At 43.0% G+C, this 20,612-nt stretch overlaps 1 protein-coding gene across 9 annotated transcripts in view; it reads left to right on the top strand.

Moving 5' to 3' along the window:
• Positions 1 to 20,612, top strand: part of PHACTR1 (phosphatase and actin regulator 1) — a 560,191-nt gene that overhangs the window by 15,567 nt on the left and 524,012 nt on the right. For 7 of the 9 annotated variants that reach the window (XM_021099751.2, XM_021099756.2, XM_084967373.1 and 4 more), the window contains exon 3: positions 19,102 to 19,248. In XM_021099751.2, coding sequence (XP_020955410.1) covers positions 19,102 to 19,248 — 147 coding nt within the window. Of the gene's footprint in view, positions 1 to 18,912; positions 19,249 to 20,612 lie in introns of those variants that run through there. The other 2 variants (XM_084967375.1, XM_084967378.1) reach the window with 1 other exon arrangement.

Consider the following 20,612-nt stretch of genomic DNA (forward strand, 5'->3'; position numbering starts at 1 on the left):
ACGTTTCTGATCAAGTAACTTCCCCAGCTCGCACAGCCGTCAGGAATGGAGCCAGAATTAGAATATCCTAAACCTCGAGAGTCTTCTTACCACATCTCATCATCCTGCAGGAGACCGATGTCCCTGGCAATACTAGGAGAAACGTTCGGGAACAGAGGTGCAGGGCTGAACAGAGGCTCGTGTCTTTCCACACATTCAAAGGTAGAAAGTCTCAAAGGTGTAAGAGAGAAATATGGCAGTTGAGTCCTTCTGTGTAACTAGACTCTTTGGTTCAGTTTCTTAAAGTGAATTTTTACTGTACTTACTTGGGAAACTGCCACCAGCGGATGGTGAGACCTCTGTCCTTTAGATGGAATGGCAGGGGTGGCATAGGGGAGAGGGAGGCAGTCTGCCTACGTCCCCAGGGCAGTTTCTTATTAGACTCATAACCCATTTTTCTCTCTCACTACCAAGGTAGCATATAATAATTACAGATAATTTAGAAAATATAGACAAACAACAAGACACACCAAAAAAAACCTCAACCAGCCCCATCACCTAAAAATAGATACTCTGGGGAGGTCCCCTGTGGCTCAGTGGGGTAAGGAGCCTGCACTGTCACTGCTGTGGCTCTGGTTACAGCTGGGGCCTGGGTTCGATCCCTGGCCCAGGAACTTCTGCATGCCACTGGCATTTTTATTTTTAAAAATTATTTAATTAAAAAATTTTTTTAGGGAGTTCCCGTAGTGGCGCAGTGGTTAACAAATCCGACTAGGAACCATGAGGTTGCGGGTTCGGTCCCTGCCCTTGCTCAGTGGGTTAACAATCCGGCGTTGCCGTGAGCTGTGGTGTAGGTCGCAGACGCGGCTCGGATCCCGCGTTGCTGTGGTTCTGGTGTAGGCCAGTGGCTACAGCTCTGATTCAACCCCTAGCCTGGGAACCTCCATATGCCGCGGGAGCGGCCCAAAGAAATAGCAAAAAGACAAAAACAAAAACAAAAAAAAAAAAAAAAAAAAAACCCAAAAAAAAACCCAAAAAAAAAAAAAAAAAAAAAAAAAAAAAAAAAAAAAATTTTTTTAAATAAAATAAAAATAGGTACTCTTGGAGTGCCTGCTGTGGCACAGTGGACCAAGGATCTGACTCTGACTGAAGTGGCTCAGGTCACTGCCGAAGTGCAGGTTTGATCCCCAGCCTGGTGCAATGGGTACAAGCATCTGGAATTGCCACAGTTGCAGCTCAGATTCAATCCCTAGCCCAGGGACTTCCATATGCTACAGGTACAGGCATAAATTATAAATATATAAATAAATACACACACACACTCTTTATAACCTTTTGGATATTTTTATATTCTTTTTATGCACGTTGGCACACATACAGTTTTTCAACATGAAGCAAGCTCCTCAGAGTCATTAACTTTAATTTTTCTATCTTAATTTAAAATAAATAATTTCTGTCTTGGGGTAGTTGATGCTCACGGACATAGGAAATAATCAGACATGGTTTGGAAGAAAAGAGGAAAAGGTCAGCCATGCATTGTTTGTGCCTAAAGGGTGGCTTTGCCAGCTGGATTGATGTTACTGGGTCTGCTCTGCCATTATTTACTAGACAGTCTGACTAATACCCTGCGATGTGATTGCTCTCATCAGCCCATCTGTAGACACAACAGAATGCAAATTAAATCTATACTGGGCGGGCCTTCCTCTTAGAACATACATTGAGGAATTTTTGTATTCCCCCCTCCACCACCACAATATGCTGGCATTCTTATTATAGCCAGATATAATGCTTCATTACTTTCCAATCGCAAGTGCCACTGAACAGTGTATGGTTCCTATAGTAACAGAATGTTAGAATCAGCAGTAACTTAATTCAACTGGTCCATTTTATAGGTGATAAAACTGAGGCTCAGGGAAGAAAGAAAAGCAAAAAAAAAAAAAAAAAAAAGTTTATTAAATACCTGCCCAACACTAACAGCTGTGCATGTTCATTTCATTTTAAATCTCAAAATTGGGTTAGATAGGACTGCCCTCAATTTATAGGAAACTAAAATTCAGCAGAATCACACAAGTATGAACAGGTAGAGCCAGGCTTCAAACACGAGTCCTTCTGACTCGGCTTTTCCCTATAACATCCTGCCTTCCTGGAAAGAAGTGATTTATCTAAACCAGACAGCTAGATGGTGGCAGACCTGGTGCTGGGAATCCAGTCTCCTACTGTCTAATCTGATGCCCGTGCCTCTACATCCTGTTATTGTACGTGAGGCTCAAATAAGATTCAATGATCTTTGCCCCTAAGCTCACTTCACAAGTGACCGAGCCCAACAGTTTGCCACACAAAGATGTGTTCAAGCATATGTCACCCTTGTGTTCACTGAACACAAATTAGAAATATTAGAATCTTTAGGGAGCTCTCGTTGTGGTGCAGCAATAACAAGCCCAACTAGGATCCGTGAGGATGTGGGTTTGATCCCTGGCCTCATTCAGTGGGTTAAGGATCTGGCATTGCCATGAGCTGTGGTGTAGGTCACAGATGCAGCTCAGATCCTGATTTGTGGTGGCTGTGGCATAGGCCAGCAGCTGCAGCTCCAATCTAACCCCTAGCCTGAGAACTTCCACAGGCTGCAGGTGCAGCCCTTAAAAAAAAAAAAGAAAAAAAAGAAGAATCTTTAGATTTCAAATTATGTCATTAATTACAGCAGCTATTTAAAAAAAGGCAAAAAATTTACAGCAGCTATATTGAAAATTGGCCATGCAGAATATACACATACAAATAAATAAAAATAAGGTTGAACATTATCTGTACAGTTAAGATAGGAAAAGTGACTTGTATATCTTAACCAAGCATGTTCAACAATAGAAAGCTGTTTAGGTTTGTGTCCAACTCAATTCAACATACCAAGCCTGGAACACATTTTCCTTCCTGCCTCTAGCATGTTTTAGCAGCCAGCCTCCAGGCACTCTGCACGGTATCTACTTTAAGAAGCTGAGAGGAAAGGAAGCAGTGAACATTTGTTGCCCGCCTACCATTTGTCAGGCTCTGGGGTTGGTGTTTTACATTTTATTATGTAATGTTTTATCCTCCCAAGGCCCAGTGAGAGAGTTTATTTTATTTCTAGTTTACATATAAGGAAACAAAAGCTTGGAGAGCTCACTAACTTTTTTCCAAGATCTAATAAGCATTAGGCTTGGGACTTATGCCAAGCTTTAATTTCCTGGTGGCAGCTTTACTTGGCACTGGCTAGTGATAATAGTTTTAAAATAATACATGTTTATTGGGAATTTCTGTTGCTACAGTTTTTACATAGATTCCATGTTTGAATCCCCCAAAGCAACCCTAAGGTGTAGGTCCTATGTAAGGCCCATCTATTTCTAGATGGATAAGAGGTAAGTGACTTTCAGTGACTCAGTGATTGAGTATGAATTTGGAGTACAAACTCTGGAAGGCTAACCTCCAAGCCTATGTAGTTAACTTTTATTTCCTACTGTCTGGAAGAAAAATAACATTCGCATTATTTACACATTCATACAAACAGAAAATTACACAATGTCCCAGTTAGACAGAGAAAAAGGGGGACCCACTACATTCTTCCATCCCTGGATGCTGAATTGGGGATGGGATAAAAACACTTTAGCCGTCAAAGATGGGCAGAATTTAGACAGGCAATGACCGGAGAAGAGAAGGAAAAGAAAGGTTTTCTAACAGAAAACTTCGTACTGTCATTTGATGTTTTCTTCATTTTTGTTTGGATCGTCTGTCTTAAAATTTGCCTATTGACCCATCAAGCTGATTAAGATTTGGGTTTTCTGGTAGACATAGGTGGGATCTAAGCATTCATGATGGATGATCTCAGCCTACTGAAAACCCATGTGTAATACTTATCTAGTGCTGCACATCAAACTACCTCAAGACTTAGTGCCTTAAGACAGCAAACATTTTTTAATCTCACATTTTCCATAGGTCAGAAATTCAAGAGCTGGCGTTCCCACTGTGGCTCAGCAAGATAAGAACCTGACATAGTATCCATGAGGATGTGGGTTCTATCCCTGGCCTAGCTCAGTAGGTTAAGGATCTGGTGTTGCCACAAGCTTCAGTGTAGGTCACAGATGCGGGTCATATCTGATATTGCCGTGGCTATGGCATAGGCCTGCAGCTGCAGCTCCAATTTGACCCCTACGCTAGGAACTTCCAGATGCTGCAGGTGTGGCCATAAAAAGAAAAAAAATGCAAGAGTGTCTTAGTTGGGTGGTTCTGGCTCAGAGTCTGAGGTGGCAGTCAGGATGTTGCCCAGGGCAACGGTCATCCAAAGGCTTAACTGAGGCTTCCAAGGAGGTCATGCAAATGGTGCTTGGCTGGAGGCCTCAGTTTTTGCCACAGGAGACTCTTCAGAAGTTTCTTGGGTGTCCCCATGACATTGCAGCTGGCTTTTCCCAAGAGAGCAAAAGAAAGCAGAGCAGAAGCTGCCATGTATTTAATGATTTAATGACCTAGCTTTGGAAATGATGCATCATCACTTCTTTCCTATTCTAATGGTCACAGAGACCAACACTGATTGAATGGGGGAGGGGACTACACAAGGGCATGAATACCAAGGACGGGGAACCATTGGGTACCATCTTGGAGGCTGGCTTTCACACCAGACAAGTGTTTATGAGAGCAGAAATCAAAAAACATGGCGGCCGTGGTTCTCCTACTTGAATAGGTTTGGCTAATATATCTCATGTCTTTCAAGTAGTTTTAAAATTAGACACAATTTTACATCCACCAAACTTTTAGTCTTTCTGGGGGAGAAGCTACTACACAATGTTATGGTAGCTATTAAATAGTATTGCATCTGTCTTTATCCAGGCCTCAGTTCAAGGAGAGCTGGATATTCAAGCTTTAAAGGAAGAGTCAGAACAAAATCAGTGTTAGACCCATGTTGTTATAGGAACTAGGGCTGGCCTGAATGCCCAGGTTTGGAGCCACCCCCTTGGAAGCCACTACCTTTGGAGTATGTCTTCACAAGTTGTGGCCTTCGCTATTCCATAATTCTACTTCCATGAACTCCATGTGAATAGTGCACCCCTGCCTGAAGTTGCCCAACAGTAAAGACCGAAATGGGGGCCCGTAGGAATACGGCGGAGCTGGAATGTTGGGCAGCAATGGTAAAAGCTAGACAGCCATCCTCTCTCCTTTGTAGACCCCACCAAATTAGCCCGATAGGAAAAGGAATCAAGAGCAGAACTGTGTAGAATGGGCAGCTCCTTTAATTACCATTTTAAGCAGAGGGCACTAAGATATACCAATACCAAGTCTTCACATTCTTGGTTCTCTAGCAAAGCATGCATATGTACTGAAGAGACAAAATGTCTCAGCAGCTACATACTAAATTTAGTGATAATAAAAAGTCCAAAAGCCTTTTTGGTACATTTGTGTTAAACCTATTTAAGATATGCAAGTTCCTACCACAAGCTTGTTGGCTTGATGTTGTAATTAATAACATTCATCTTCATCATTTACATTTTGTATTTTCTACATGAATGATTTTCAATAACTTCGCTCTAATTAGTGACCTCATACTGGGTTTAATTGCAGGTTCTTAGATTTTTAACTCGTGTTAGATATGCAAAATAGTGACATAGGTATTCATCTCTATAGCCCAGATTCTTCATGTTTGGCAATGCTATATCAGAATCAACTTTTTAACAAAAATCCAAACACCTCTAGCATAAATGCAGAACTGATTCCCTTTCACATCGGTCCTGTATTCATCTGCAGCCTGTGGGAATGCCTGACAATGATAATCTTTCAGAAAGACTTAAAGTGATGATGGGACATGATCTCTAATCCTTGGAAACCTTTGTAAATATAAATAAACATGTTTTTACTAGTACTTTTAAACTTTTATTGGGAATAATTTAAAATTTGTGGAGAAGTTGCAAAAATAAGATAGTGCAAAGAACACTTACGCACTTTACTCAGATTCATCTTTAATATTTGACCTCATTTGATTATCATTTATTGTCTCTTGTCTCTAATCTATCTGCCTGCTTTCTAGCTATCTTTCTATCTATCTTTCTATCTACCTGTTGACAGGTGGATCAATTGATCTATCCAGAAAGAATGTAAAAGTGTCTATGGAGGGATAGAGACAGGGAGAGAGAGGAGAGACAGAGAGGAATGAGAGAGGAAGGGAAAGAGGGAATACATATGTTATATTAATGGTTTATCATTCATTAGTGGACTTAATTGTTTTCGTGCTCAAATTGTCCCAGATTTGGTCACTAGAAGACCCTTCAAGCTAGCTCCCATGTTTTTGTGCCATGCCCCCTTTATTTGAGGGGAATGCTCCCTTATTTCTGGCATAACAAGAAGCCCACTGTCATCATTCTTTCTTTATCCCCTGTATACATTTCCAGTCTAGTTATTTGTCTTTGGCTTTAATGCAGAACAGAATGCTGGAAACAAAATTTAAAAGATTATGGTTGGAAGAGATAAATATGATGGTTGACAAAAAATGAGACTGAAACAGAAATAAAACTTACAGAATTTCGACACAGTGGAAGGGTGGTATTCACAGATTGCCCAAGATATTAAGAGATTATTTTAAGTAATCAAATTAAGTCAAATTAAATTAAATTAATTGTTCTTATTAGTGTGGTTTTGTAACTGCCCCTTAAATGCAATAATTCTCAAATTATTTTTTTGTCTTAATAAGCCTGAAGCTTTTTCTTTAGTGTCGAAGAGCTTGTGAATTTCTTTTTAAATTGATAACGGTTAGTATCCAATAGCCAGATAGGTGGATGCATAATGATAACTTATTGCAGTTTTTATTTGAGTTTACCTTTAAGTAAGGCATCTTTTCCTGTGATTATTGGACATTTGGCCATCTTATTTTTGTGAAGTGCCTATTCAAGTCTTTTGACCACTTTTAAAAAAGATGAATTGAGTTGTCTTTTCACTCTTGTTTTAGAAGTTCTTTATATAATCTGGTTACCTGTCCTTTGTCATATATAAAATTGGAAGTATCTTCTCCCAGTCTGTGGATTGCATTTCTACTCCTCTAGTAATATCTTTTTCTTTTTTTAAAAGATGATGTATATAGTTTATTTTTACTAAGTTGTTGGATATATAAGTATACAGATGTTTGTAGTGTTCTCTTGTTATCCTTTTAATAGATATAGGATCTATATTGATTATCCCTGTTTGAGTCTTGATATTGGTGATTTGTATCCTCTCTATTTTTAATTTTGTTAGCCTGCTAGAGGTTTAATCAATATTATTGTCTTTGTTTTTTTAAGAATGAGGTTTTTATTTCATTTATTTTTCTATTGCCTTCATGTTTTCAATTTCCTCGACTTCTGCTCTTATCTTTACTAGTTCCTTCCTTTGTTTGCTTTAGATTATTTTTCCCTTCTTTTTCTAAGTTTCTGAGATAGGAACTTAGATAATTGATTTGAGACTTTTTCTCTAATATAAATGCTAAGTGCTATAAATTTCCCTATCAGCACTGCTTTAGCTGCATCCCACATTTTTTGGTGTGTTGCATTTTTAATTGTCTTGCAATGAACAGAAGTTCTTCAATTTAATGGCATCAAAATACCTATTTTTTTCTTTCATGGTTAGTACTTTTCATGTCTTGTTTAAAAATCTTTGCTGATGTCATAAACTATTCTTCTAGAAATTTTTCTTCTAGAAACTTTATTGTTTACCTTTCACATTTAGGTCCATGTTCCCTTTGGAACTGAATTTTGTATATCATGTGAGGTAGGGGGTCAAAGTTTATTTTCTTCCATTATATGGATATTCAAATGATTGAGCATTATTTATTGAAAAGTCCACCTTTTCCCCAAATACTGCAGTGGGACTCTTGTCATAGATGACTATTTATATACAGTTCTTTTTTAGATTCTTTATTCTCTTCCATTGGCCCACTTACAGTAATCACCCCTTATCTGTGGAGGATGTGTTCCAAGCCCTCCAGTGGGTCCCTGAAAACTTGGATAGTACTGAACCCTATATAGACTGTTTTTTTTTTCCTATATTAAAGTTTAGTTTATAAGTTAGGCACAGTAAAAGATTAAAAACTTTAACTTATAATAAACTAGAACAATTATAACAAGCTATAATAAAATTTATGTGAATATGGTCTCTCTCGTTTGAAATATTATAAATTTAGTGTCTTTTCCATCTTAACTAAGCATTTATCACACACTGTGGCTGGAACTTTTACAGTTTGAGGTGCAACAGCAAAACGACCACAATTTCTTTTTCCTTCTTTACAATTTCAAGGAGAGATGATTTGCACTTTCTGTAAACCTTAGCGACTTCAGCATGTAATTTTTTTCCTTCCTTATTAAGTTGAGAATGTTCACCTTTTCACATAAAGGAAGCATTTTAAGGCTTCTCTCTGGCACATCCAAATTCCACTACTCTTGCATTGGGGAGATATTATTAAGTCAAATAGGGCTTACTTAAATACAAGCACTGCAGTGCTACAACAGTAGATCTGCTAGTAGACACAGTAGTAGCTACTAAGTGACTAATGAGTGGGATGTGCTGGACAAAGAGATGATTCATGTCCAGGGCTGGATGAAAGTGTAGGGCATGAGATTTCATCAACCCACTCAGAACAGCATGCAATTGAAAGCTTGTGAATTGTTGATTTCTAGAATTTTCCACTTAGTACTTTCAGACTTCCATTGACCACAGGTATCTCAAACCAAGAAAGCAAAACTGCAGATAAGGGGCGGGGGGGCTATTGTGTCTTCCTTTGTTTTTGAATTCTCTACCTTGATAATAGGTCCTAATATCTTCTGCTATAAATACTCCAGCTATTTTTTAATTTGTCAAGATTGCCCTGGCTAGCCTTGGCCCTTGGCATTTCCAAATACATTTTAGAATAAGTTTACCAAATTAAAAAAAAAAAATCTAAAAGCTGGGGTTTTGATTGGAGTTTCATTGAATCTATAGACCAATTTGAAGAGACAAATAGTGCACTTTTCAATCCATGAGCACGACCATGGTGTATTTTCCCCACTCCCCATTTCTTTAGGTTTTCTTAATTTCTTTCAGGAATGTTTTAGAGGTTTTCATGTATGTCTTGTTTATCAACTGTTAGATTTATTCATATCTCTTTGATTGTTTTGACGGTATTGTAAATTGTGCTTTTTAATTACATGTTCTGTTTTGCTGGTATACAGAACAAATAGATATTTTATAGTGCTATCATATCCAGTAATGCTGTAAAATTCACTTATCACTTCTAATAGTTTGGATTCTTGTGAATTCTGTATGCACACCATCATAACATTTATGGCTAACTACAGTTTTATTTTTGCCTTCTAATTATACCTTTTGGATTTCTTTTACTCAGCTCATTGCCCTGACCCAACCCTCCAGTATAATGTGGAATACAGTGATACAAGTGGGCAAAGTTAGAAACATTTTGAATATCTAAGTACTCCGGTCTCATCCCCTCAAAATTCCATAGATCTAGGTTGGGAGCCTTGAAAGTATACATTTTAACAAGTATTCCAAGTGATATTGATGTAAGGTGCCCTAGAAACACACTTTGAGTAATATTTTTTGTTTTGTTTTGTTTTGTTTACTTTTCAGGGCCACACCTGCAGCATATGGAAGTTCCCAGGCTAGGGGTTGAATCAGAGCTGCACCTGCCAGCCTGCATCACAGCCACAGGATCCAAGCCGTGTCTGCAACCTGCACCACAGCTCACAACAACGCCGGATCCTTAACCCACTGAGTGAGACCAGGGATCAAACCCGCATCCTGGTGGACGCTACTCAGGTTCGTTACCGCTGAGACAACGGGAACTCCTGAGTAATATTTTTAAAGGATAAGCTTCACTTGCCTGAAGAGTTGGTCAGAATGAAATATGACACTTTTTCTGCCCCCTCCCCACTTCCATCACTTTCAGGCCACTGGTGTTTGAAATGTTTTTTTGAACACCTTACTATGCTGCTTCTCTTCTTCTGACTCTAGCTCTTGATATAACATGCACATAAGAGTCTTTAGTGTTAAAATAGTGCCTGGATTTAGATTTAAAAACAAAAACAGCCCTTATTCTGAATCTGCAGTCACATTCAAAAGAAAGTAATCTTTTAAAAAACAAACAACAAAACTGTATTTGGAAATAGTTGGGGTCACGGTGGAACTCAGTCCTTTCTGTACACACATCCACACCCACACACACCCACACACACAGTCACATGATAGAAACAGCATGAGGAAAGAGAAACAAAGATGCATCATTATATAAAACAGGCTTGAGTAGTATGTTGAGAGAAGCATGGCTACTGTGTGGCTTCCTAAATATGATTGGTTACACATTAAAGGAACAGTGTATTTTCTTATATTAAGAGAGAGATTGTGCCGTGGGTGTTTATAGAAAGTAGAGATACAAGAGTAGCTGAAAATGCTCATAGAGTACTAGAGCTGGGTAGGGCTTTAAGGTCATGCTACCTGACCCTTGCATTTTTTCCTTGCAGTTTTGCTGAGATATAATTGACACAGAGCACTGTATAAATGTGAGGTGTACAGCAGAATGATTTGACTTACATACGTGTTGGACAGCACCCTGCAGGCCTGCAAGACCCTGTGCTGGCCCAGCTTTAAAACCAAAGAAAGAGCCCAAAATCAGCAGCTGAGACATCAGTGGTTTAATGGATGGGGGAGCTCATAAGGCTGAAACGAGGTCCTGAGGCCACACCCCACCAGCGGGCAGGATGTGAAATGGCCACTTGCGGGGAAAATCGAGGTCAGGTTGGCTCATGAGTTACCAGGGAAACCAGAGGGACAAGCACCTCCCTGCCCACTTGATAAGCTCTCACTGGCTGGAGCCTGGGGCAAGCATGTAGGAAGGTGAGTCCTGTGCGGGGGCTGTAGGTGAGGCAGGCACTGGTGGAGCAGGGGATGTCCAGAGAGCAAGAGCACAGCCATCTTGAGTGGCCTGACCATACACTCCACCCCCACCTACCCTGCATGACCCTTACAGTCTTTCAAAGTATCCCTGTCAGGTGTGTAGAGAGGTCATGCAAACAGATACCACAAATACCATACAGACAGAAGGTAAGGCCACCCCTGGTTTTCACACACCCAGAGCCACCCCCATGGGGAAGGGAAGGCCTCGGCTCTATAAGAAATGTTTTGGGAGTTTCCATTGTGGCTCAGCGGTAACAGGCCTGGCTAGTATCCATGAGGACATGGGGTTGATCCCTGGCCTCACTCAGTGGGTTAAGGATCTGGCGTTGCTGTGACTATGGTGTAGGCCAGAAGCTGCAGCTCCAATTTGACCCCTAGCCTGGGACCCTCCATAAGCCACAGGTGCAGCCCTGAAAAAACAACAACAAAAAATGAAGAAATAAAAGAAACATTCCGCTGACCTTGTCAGGAGTCAGCAGTCACAGTACATGTCAGCCACCCCAAGTTATGTCTGGTGCCGTTAAGTGTGGACCCATTGGGTCTTTCCAGTCAAAAACAGTTAATCCCACTAGTTGGACTTGTGTGTCCAAAACCCAGCCTATTCCAGAGTTCCCATCATGGTGCAGCGGAAACAAATCCAACTGGGAACCATAAGGTTGCAGGTTCAATCCCTGGCCTTGCTCAGTGGGTTGAGGATCTGGTGTTGCCATGAGCTGTGGTATAGGTCAGCCGCTGTAGCTCTGATTAGACCCCTAGCCTGGGAATCTCCATAAGCCACGGGTGTGGCCCTAAAAAGCAATTTTTCAGAGACCCGTTTTTGTCCAAAGATCCTTCCTATGAATCTTCTTGAAGATGAAGTATCTTGGCAAAAGCATCAAGAACAGCAATAATTGCCTGTAAAAGATTAAAAAAAACAAAAAAAAAAACTTCAAAAGGCACAGTTAAACACCTGATTACAATGTAATTGATAAAGAAGCTTGGTTATAATAGCCAGAATTATGACTGATTATAATCTTAACCCTTGAAAGCCTTCATCTCTGGCAAAAACGAACAAACAAACAACCAAAAAAACCAAGTGATTGTTCATTTCTTCTTTTTGTTTGTTTGTTTGTTTGTTTGTTTGTTTTTGTTTTTTTGCCATTTTCTTGGGCTGCTCTCGCGGCATATGGAGGTTCCCAGGCTAGGGGTCAAATCGAAGCTGTAGCCACCGGCCTACGCCAAAGCCACAGCAACGCGGGATCCAAGCCGCGTCTGCAACCTACACCACAGCTCACGGCAACACCGGATCGTTAACCCACTGAGCAAGGGCAGGGATCGAACCCACAACCTCATGGTTCCTAGTCGGGTTCATTAACCACTGTACCACGACGGGAACTCCTGTTCATTTCTTGATTGGAAGACTTAATGCTTAAATCTTTCTTTCCTAAGAAGGCAAAGATGGTTAAATTTAGACCACCCAGCAAATAATGTTCTACTCTTTTATCCTGTTTGAGACCCATGAATTCTCTTCATTTAACTTAAAGTTACCGAAATCTGGGCAGGCTATTATAGATAGACATCCCTAAAACGTAAACATTTCTAGAGTTTACCTAAAAGCTCTTTTTTTCTCCTTTACTCTTAGAGATCACAGAAGATTAAAGTTCCAGAAAGCCTAGGTAGATCATTTACATCTCAAAAGCGCCAGAATAATCCGTTCCTTCTAGCGAGAAAGCAAGCTTAAACAATTACAAAAAGACTCATTTAGATACAATAGCAGAACCATTAGGGGCCATTTTTCTCCAGATCTCTTTCATCAAGGACACCCAACACAGGGGTCCCACAAACTAGCAGACAGCCACTGGAACTTTTGGGTCCTACGTGTTCTTGGACAGTCAGCCCAGGATCACCCCTGCAACTTTGAGGCATGCTAGCGGACAGCCCCTGCAACTTTCCATTCCTAAAATCTTGGTGCTCACAGGTGTCTCCTGGTGGCTCTGCCAATTGCTGGGCTGTACCCTGCAAGCTTACAAGATTCTGTGCTTGAGCAGCTTCAAGACTAAAGAAACAGCTTGGCATCGACAACGGAGACATCAGTTGGATGGGAGCGCCTTCAGGGCTGAAGCAAGGTCCTGGAGCGACACCCCATGGTGTGCAGCTCATGGCAGGAGGGACACTGGCAGGCTTTGCTGGGGCTGCAGGTGGGGTGGGGAGGCAAGAGAAGAGATTGCCAGTTACAGGGAGAATGAGGTCAGGGTGGCTTCTTAGTTACCAGGGAAACCAGCAGAGGCAAACGCCCCTCGCACCCCTATGATAAGTTATCACTAGCTGGGGCGGGGGGAGGCTGGGGCAAGCATGTCGGAAGGTGAGTCCTGTGCCTAGGGTGTAGGTGAAGCAGGCACTGGTGGAACAGGGGATGTCCAGAGAGCAAGAGCACAGCCATCGTGAGTGGCCTGACCATATAATACATTATGAAATGATCACCATAATAAGTTTAGTAAACATCCATCATCTCCTATAGCTACAAAATAAAAGAAAAAGGAAACAATTTTCCTGCTGTGAGAATTCTCAGGATTTATTCTCTTAATTTTCATATATAAGATACAGCAGGGTTGGTTATATTTATCACGTTGTACATTACATCGCTAGTAGTTACGTATTTTATAACCAGGAGTGTGTACCTTTTAGCTATCCTCATCCGATTTCCCCTCCCACTCCTACCTCTCATAACCACAAATCTGATCTCTTTTTCTGAGTTTGTTTTTGAAGTACAATTAAGCTATAGTTCTATGTTAGTTCCTGGTGCATAACATGGTAATGGCATATTTGTGCACATTTCAAAGCCACCGCCGCCACCGCTGCTAAGTCTCATTACAATATATCACCATAAAAGACATTACGTGGTTCCTGACCATATGCCCCACAATGTACATTTCTTGCCCAGGACTCATTTATTTTGCGACTGAAGTTTGTATCTTTAATTTCCCTCACCCACTTCTCTCACCCTCCACCCTCTTCCCCCAGAACTGAACAGAACCCACTTGTTCTCGGCAATTCCCCTTCCAGTTTGTTTTTTTTTATTCATTCTGCTTTTTAGATTCCGCATATAAATGAAGTCACATGGTATCTGTCCTCTATCCCCTCCAGGTCCATCCATGTTGTCGTAAATGGCAAGACCTCATTCTCTTTCATGGCTGGGTAATATTCCACTATGTACATATACCACATCTTCTCTATCCATTCAGCCATTGACGAATGCCCAAGTTGTTTCTATATGCTTGACATTGTGAACAATGCCGCAGTGAACATAGGGTTGGACATATCTCCTTAAATCTGTGTTTTCGTTCTCTTTGGACAAATATCCAGGAGTGTAATTGATGGATTGCATGGTAGTTCTAGTTCCAAGTTTTTAAGGAACCTCCATACTGTTCTCCACATCCTGATTAACACCTGCTAATTGTTGTCTCCCCAGTGAAAGCTTTCTGACAGGCATTTCCCTGATGATGAGCGATATTGAGCATCTTTTCATGTGCCTATTGGCCATCTCTATGTCTTCTTTGGGAACAGGTCTATTTATGTCCTCTGCTCATTTTTCCATCAAGTTGTTTTTTTGTTTTTTTGCTTTTTTCTTTGCTTTTTAGGGTCATACCCCTGGCATATGGAAATTCCTAAGCTAGGGGTTGAATTGAAGCTACAGCTCCCAGTCTATACCAGCAACATGAGATCTGAGCAGTGTCTGAGACCCACACCACAACTCACAGCAATGCCAGATCCCCGACCCACCTCGAGAGGCTAGGGCCCTAACGTCCACCCTCATGGATATCAGTTGGGTTTGTTATGACTGAGCCACAGTGGGATCTCCGATTTTTTTTTTTTTATGTTGAGTTGTGTAAATTCTTTGTATATTTGGGATATCGACTCTTTATCACATATATCATTTGCAAATACCTTCTTTTGTTCAGTAGGCAGCCTTTTAATTTTATCGATAGTTTCCTTCACTGTGAAGAAAGCTTTTTCAGTTTGGTGCCATCCCATTGTTTGTTTGTTTGTTTGCTTGTTTGTTTATTTTGCTTTTGTTCACTTGTCTGAGGAGACATATCTAAAAAAACTTCGCTAAGACTAATGTCAAAGTGCCTATTTCCTATGTTTTCTTCTAAGATTTTAATGGCTTCAGGTTTTACATTTAAATCTTTGATCCATTTTTGAGTTTATTTTTGTATAGGGTGTGAGAAAGTAGTCTGGTCTGATTCATTTGCAGGTAGCTATCCATTTTTCCCAACACCACTGACTAAGGAGGTTCTTTTCCCCATTGGGTATTCTCGCCTTCTCTGCCATAGCCCAGCTGACTCTTTAAGTGTGGATTCATTTCTGGGCTCTGTTCTGTTCCATGGACCTGTGTCTGCTTTTGTGCTAGCATGACCCTTGCATTTCTATAGCCGAGGCAACTGAGTGACTTGCCAGTGTTACCTGGTGAGGCAGTGGTAAGACTAGAAGCAGCACCTGCCATCCTTGCATCCCACCTCAGAGTTCTTCCCCTGATGTCTCTCAGTCAGATGTTTTATGACAAGAGGTCAGGTAGATGAAAGGAATCCCAGAGGATAAAGAATGTGGAAACATTGGGTCAAGTCCACCAGAGTGAAAAGCTTCATACAGGAGTGAATCCTTCATATAGGATAAGAGATACATGAAATGGGATTGACTTTGTAAGGGAATTATCATACAGAACTAAAAAAGGTGAAGAAAAAAGAGACAAGTGAAAAGATAATGGGAAAAACCTAGATGAGACAAAGAAGTCCAAAATGGAAGCTAACAGTCAAACATGAAAATATCATAAAATAATTCAAGTACATGGAGCTAGATGTAACATTTTTATGTCCCTTTTGTAAAAAGCACATCTGTCTAGAATTATTTCAGTAATAGTAATCCATAGGAAGGAGAAAATATGAAAGTAGCTGTAAACTCTTTTGAAGAAAGGTAAACCTGAAGTGGTGGCAGTGTTAAGTCCCTAATCCTCAAAAATGCTGAGTGAGTAAGAAAGAGAAATCCCAATATGTTCTCTATATCAAGAACTATTATTATGTAATATCAAAGAAACGCAGAGAAAGCTAAGACGAGGTGTTCCTTCAGATGACTTTGCTTTTTTATTTGTTTGCTTTTTTAAAGATATGAATGAAAATATAAGGGGGGAGGGATTCCCAAACATTTTGAACAATCAAATAGCTCTGTGTTCATCCAAAGAGGGGCATAGTTTATGCAGCATTCCGAATCGTTTATTTCCTTACTTTTGCACTTCCTGAAGAGCTTGAACCTCAGTGTTATAATATTGGTGTGCAGTCTGATTTGTCATCGAAACGCATTAACCTTCATGGTTCATTTGATGAGCCAAACACCCTTGTTGTTCCTTCTGAGATACGGAGCATCCATTTTTAACCTATGTGTAACAGAGGTAAATGGGACCTAATGAGGTAAATATCATAAAAAGATGAATTTAAAATCTAGCTAGCCAACCAAATATAAATATATAATATTGTACACACACACACTGGTTAAGAACACAGGATTTGAGGGGTCAGGCAGACATAGATTTGATCCCCAATTCATCTACTCTTCTACTCATTAGTTATATAACCCTCCTTCACTCCTTTTTTTCTCTCTCTCCTTCCTCTCTTTTTCCCTCTCTGCTCTTCTTTTATTAAAATAAATATCTATTGAGCATTTGCTATGTCCTGGATTCATGCCACAGACTAGTGGGCTAGTCATCTCTTCCCTGGAAAGTTTATAGGGAAGAACTTTGTGGTGTACACCTCAAGGAAAGGTGCAAATGCAGAAATGGGTCAGATTTGGGACAACTCTTAACAGACTGAAACGATGGGAGATGCATTTGGAAAGACAGATTGAAATCAAGTCGTAAAGGACCTCGCATGCCCGTATAAACAATTTAAAATCAACATGCAGGGGAGTTCCCATTGTGGCTCAATGGTTAACGAACCTAACTAGCATCCATGAGGACCGGGGTCTGATCCCTGGCCCTGCTCAGTGGGTTAAGGATCTGGCATTGCTGTGAGCTATGGTGTAGGTCACAGACGTGGCTAGGATCCCGCGTTGCTGTGGCTCTGGTGTAGGCTGGCAGCTGTAGCTCTGATGCAACCCCTAGCCTGGGAACCTCCATATGCCACCGGTTCGGCCCTAAAAAAGACAAAATAAATAAAATAAAATCAACATACAGGGAACTGGCTAACAGTTAGAAATCCAGTGATTAGGAAGACAGTCTAGTGCAGGAAAACCAAAGGAGGAGATTATTTCAAGAAGGAGAAGTTACATCACACCTGGAGGAAGCCAAGAAAGAAATGGACTGAACTGTTGAAAGGATGCTGATGACCTTTTAAAGTAACTTTGAGTGAGGGGATAAAAGTAGGGGTGGGGATGAAGGGAGGGGAATAAGAGTGAAAAAAAAAAAAAAAAAAATGGAGCCAGCAGGGCCACGCCTTCCAGGGGATGGTGCAACAGAATGGGAAAGAACCCTGTGGCAGAGATTGGGAAGGCAGCCAGGCCAAGGGCAGAGGAAGAGTTCCTGCTTTTGAGTGAAGTGAGAGTTCAAGGTGAAGAGACGGGAGATTCTGGGGTGCAAGAACACAAGCCCGGGGGCAGAACTGACAGCTGAAACGGAGAGTGAAGTCTTGCCGTGCTGAAGCCGCCCTTCCTCCTCTGAGACTGCAGGGCTTGACTTGACCCTGAGAGCTCCTTTGTAGCAGGAAGGGAATCAGGGTAACATTTATCTGTGTACTCCAGGTGGGCTCTGATTAGAAAGAAAGGGGGCACCATCAAGCCACAAAGAAGAACAAGTGACTGAAGCTGCAAAAGACAAACATCAAAAAGTTGAGCTCATCCATAGGCTTGGTAGGAGCATCAAACCATTCCGATGGACACTTTCTAGGTGTTTCTGCTGGATAACCTGGGAAGGTTGCAGTGCAAACATTCAAAGACATGTAAGGTGCCCTTGATCTTAACCCTCTCCTTCAGAAACAGTGGTACAGAGTTAGAGAGACGACAGGGCCAATCTAAAGACCATCATTTGTGCTCTAAGTTGCCAAATAAAAAGTTGAAGATTGAAATGAAAGGATACCTCTGTAGAGATAAACAGATATCCTAGAAATCAGCAGGGATGAGAAGGCAGTTCAGTTCTGCGGGAAGATGTCTAGTGTACATTGAAAACATCCGCTCTAGAAAGTTCACTGCCAAACTCCTCCCAGATTGTATGTACTTTTAAAAAAAGTTTTGTTGACGTATAGTCGGTTTACAAGGTTGTGATCATTTTTGCTGTCCAGCAAAGTGATTCAGACACACGTACACATGTATCCAGTCTCATTCAGATTCTTTTCCCACATAGAGGATCACGGAATATTGGGTAGAGTTCTCTGCACTAGACAGCAGGTCCCTGTTGGCGAATCATCCCTATACGTCAGTGTGCGTATGAAGTTTTGGGTACTTTTCCTCTGCCCTCCACCTCTAGGGCTCAAGGGGGCCCTGCGAGCGAGCGCTTCTGGGGCTTCCAGATCTGGTTCCATCTCTCTCTTGAGCTGCAGGTTGGGAGAGAGGGAGCAGGGGGGGGGTGCCCTCCCCCGTGACCAGCTGGGCCTAGGCTTACAGCCCAGGACTAATAATTGCTCACCAGCAAAGCCGAAGAAGCTGAGCTATCTGGGCGGGCATCCTCAGCCTAGAGACTCCTGCGGGCTAAGGAGACCCTTGTGGGCCCTTGAAAAGCAGAGTAAGTGCGTTTGGCGGGAGAGGGCACAGTGCTGACTGGGCATCTTTGCTCTGGAGTCTTCCTTTCGCATTGGCCGCTCGGTGCCCAGAGCTGAAAACTGGGGCTGCGGGCAGGAGGCGGGGTGTCCGTCCCAAGCCCTGACCCGTTGGCCCCCGGGGCCGGGAGAGGAGTCGGGGGGAGCCTTGAGCGCACGCCAGGGAGAGCCTGATCTCTGCTCCAGTCCACCGATCCTTAACGGATTTTCTTTCTCTCCCTTCCCCCTTTTCTCTCCTTTGCTCTCCGTCTTCCTCGCTCCCTCCTTTTTTCCCTTTGCCCTCTCGGGGCCCCCCTCCCTCCCTGTCCCCTTCCCCCTCCTCCCCCTCCCCCTCCCCTCCCCCTCTCCCCGGGTGTGCGCCTCTCCCTCTCCCCTCCTCCCCTTTCCGCCCGTCTCCCCGTCTCCACCGCCGTCTGCGGCTCAGCTCGCCGGGCGACCCTGCTCCTGCCTCCCACATTAATGGCGGCATCTTCGGAGGACGATGTAGACCGGCGGCCCATCAGAAGAGTCCGCTCCAAGAGCGACACGCCGTACCTCGCCGAGGCCAGGATCTCCTTCAACCTCGGGGCAGGTAAGGACGGAGCTGGCGCCCGGCTCTCCGCGCCCCCCCCCCCCCCGCCCCCGGCTGCCCGGCCCGCCCGCCCTCCTCGCCGGCGGGCCCCTCCTGGGGTCCCCCCCCCGCCCCCCTTCCTACCCTGCCCGGTGCCTGGCGCTCCCTCGCGCTCTTTGTGTGCCGAGGAGGGAGGGGGGTGTGTGCGCGTGTGCGTGTGCGCGCGCGTGTGTGTGTGTTGCGGAGGTGGGGGAGGGTGGTGCGTGGAGCCCTACATCCGCCGGGGAGTCACACGCGGGCTCTCCCTTTCCTTGAAGAGAAGAAAGTGCCGTCACGGATAACAATGATCCGAGGCACCGCCAAGAGCTGGGTCGGGATGCGAGCGCGCCGGCTGCGGGAGGAGGGTCTGGCAAGGCTCCGCTGGTGTGGTTTGCTGGGGAGGCGCCTGTGGGGTGGAACTTGTTGGTGACATTCAGACTCTGGTGATTTTTGACAGGTTGACAACCTCCGCTGCGGTTTGGGAGTGAAGAGAGGGGGGTGGGGGGAACGGCTGGGAACAGGACCAAGCAGTTGGCAGGCGACAGTCGTGATGGTGATAATAATATAGGGGGTATAGGATACCCGGGGGCAGGGGGGGGGTGATGGGGAGCTGTCCCTGGAACTGGTACCTAAAGTGGCCCGGGTGGACTTAAGGGAAAAGGGCCACCGAGGTAGAGGAGGGAGGGAAAGAAGGAGGGAAGGAGAAGAGAAGAGGATGGAGCGGAAGAGGGGGGAGGAGAGAGAGAGAGAGGAAGGAGAGGGGAAGAAGGAAGAAAGGAACCCCAAGACTGAGGGATTCAGGGAGTCAGATTGCTCCCAGAGACCTCTCAGGGTTACCTGGAAGGCAGTACCCAGTGCCTGCTGTCTCCACAGCTGCTGCTGGTCCAGAGGCACAGGTGACCTCACCTCCTGTTACTAGTAGATAGATGGTCACTCCCACTGGCAGGAAGTTGTTGGCCACTAACTTCACCTGCTGCCTTTTGTGGATGAGCGCAAAGTCTCCACCCAAGCTTGTGTCTCTGTGTCTCTTAGTATTTTGGCAACTCCAGTGCAAAAAGAGTGAGGGCATTGCCCTCCTTCAAAATAAGTGTAAAAAGAAGGTGATGTCTTTTCTTTAGACAACTAAACCCTTGAAGGTGGAACTAAATCAAACTCTGGGTGTGTGTGTACATGTGCTGGAACAAAAAGAAACTTTCAGTAATGACTGTTTTACACACTGTTGAGGAGTTTGAAACAAAAGGGAAAACTCTGCATAGAGAAACAAGATGTGTTGGCTAAGGAACCGTTATCTTAGAACTAGTAGGATGGCAATTAACTGAATGTGCAAAGTAGCCAAGTTCTTTGGT

Source organism: Sus scrofa, chromosome 7 (assembly GCF_054392235.1).
Source record: "Sus scrofa isolate SSC_HxYL_T2T_F1_AM1 chromosome 7, Sscrofa_HxYL_maternal_Yorkshire_Landrace_v2.0, whole genome shotgun sequence".
NCBI classification, from domain to species: domain Eukaryota; kingdom Metazoa; phylum Chordata; class Mammalia; order Artiodactyla; family Suidae; genus Sus; species Sus scrofa.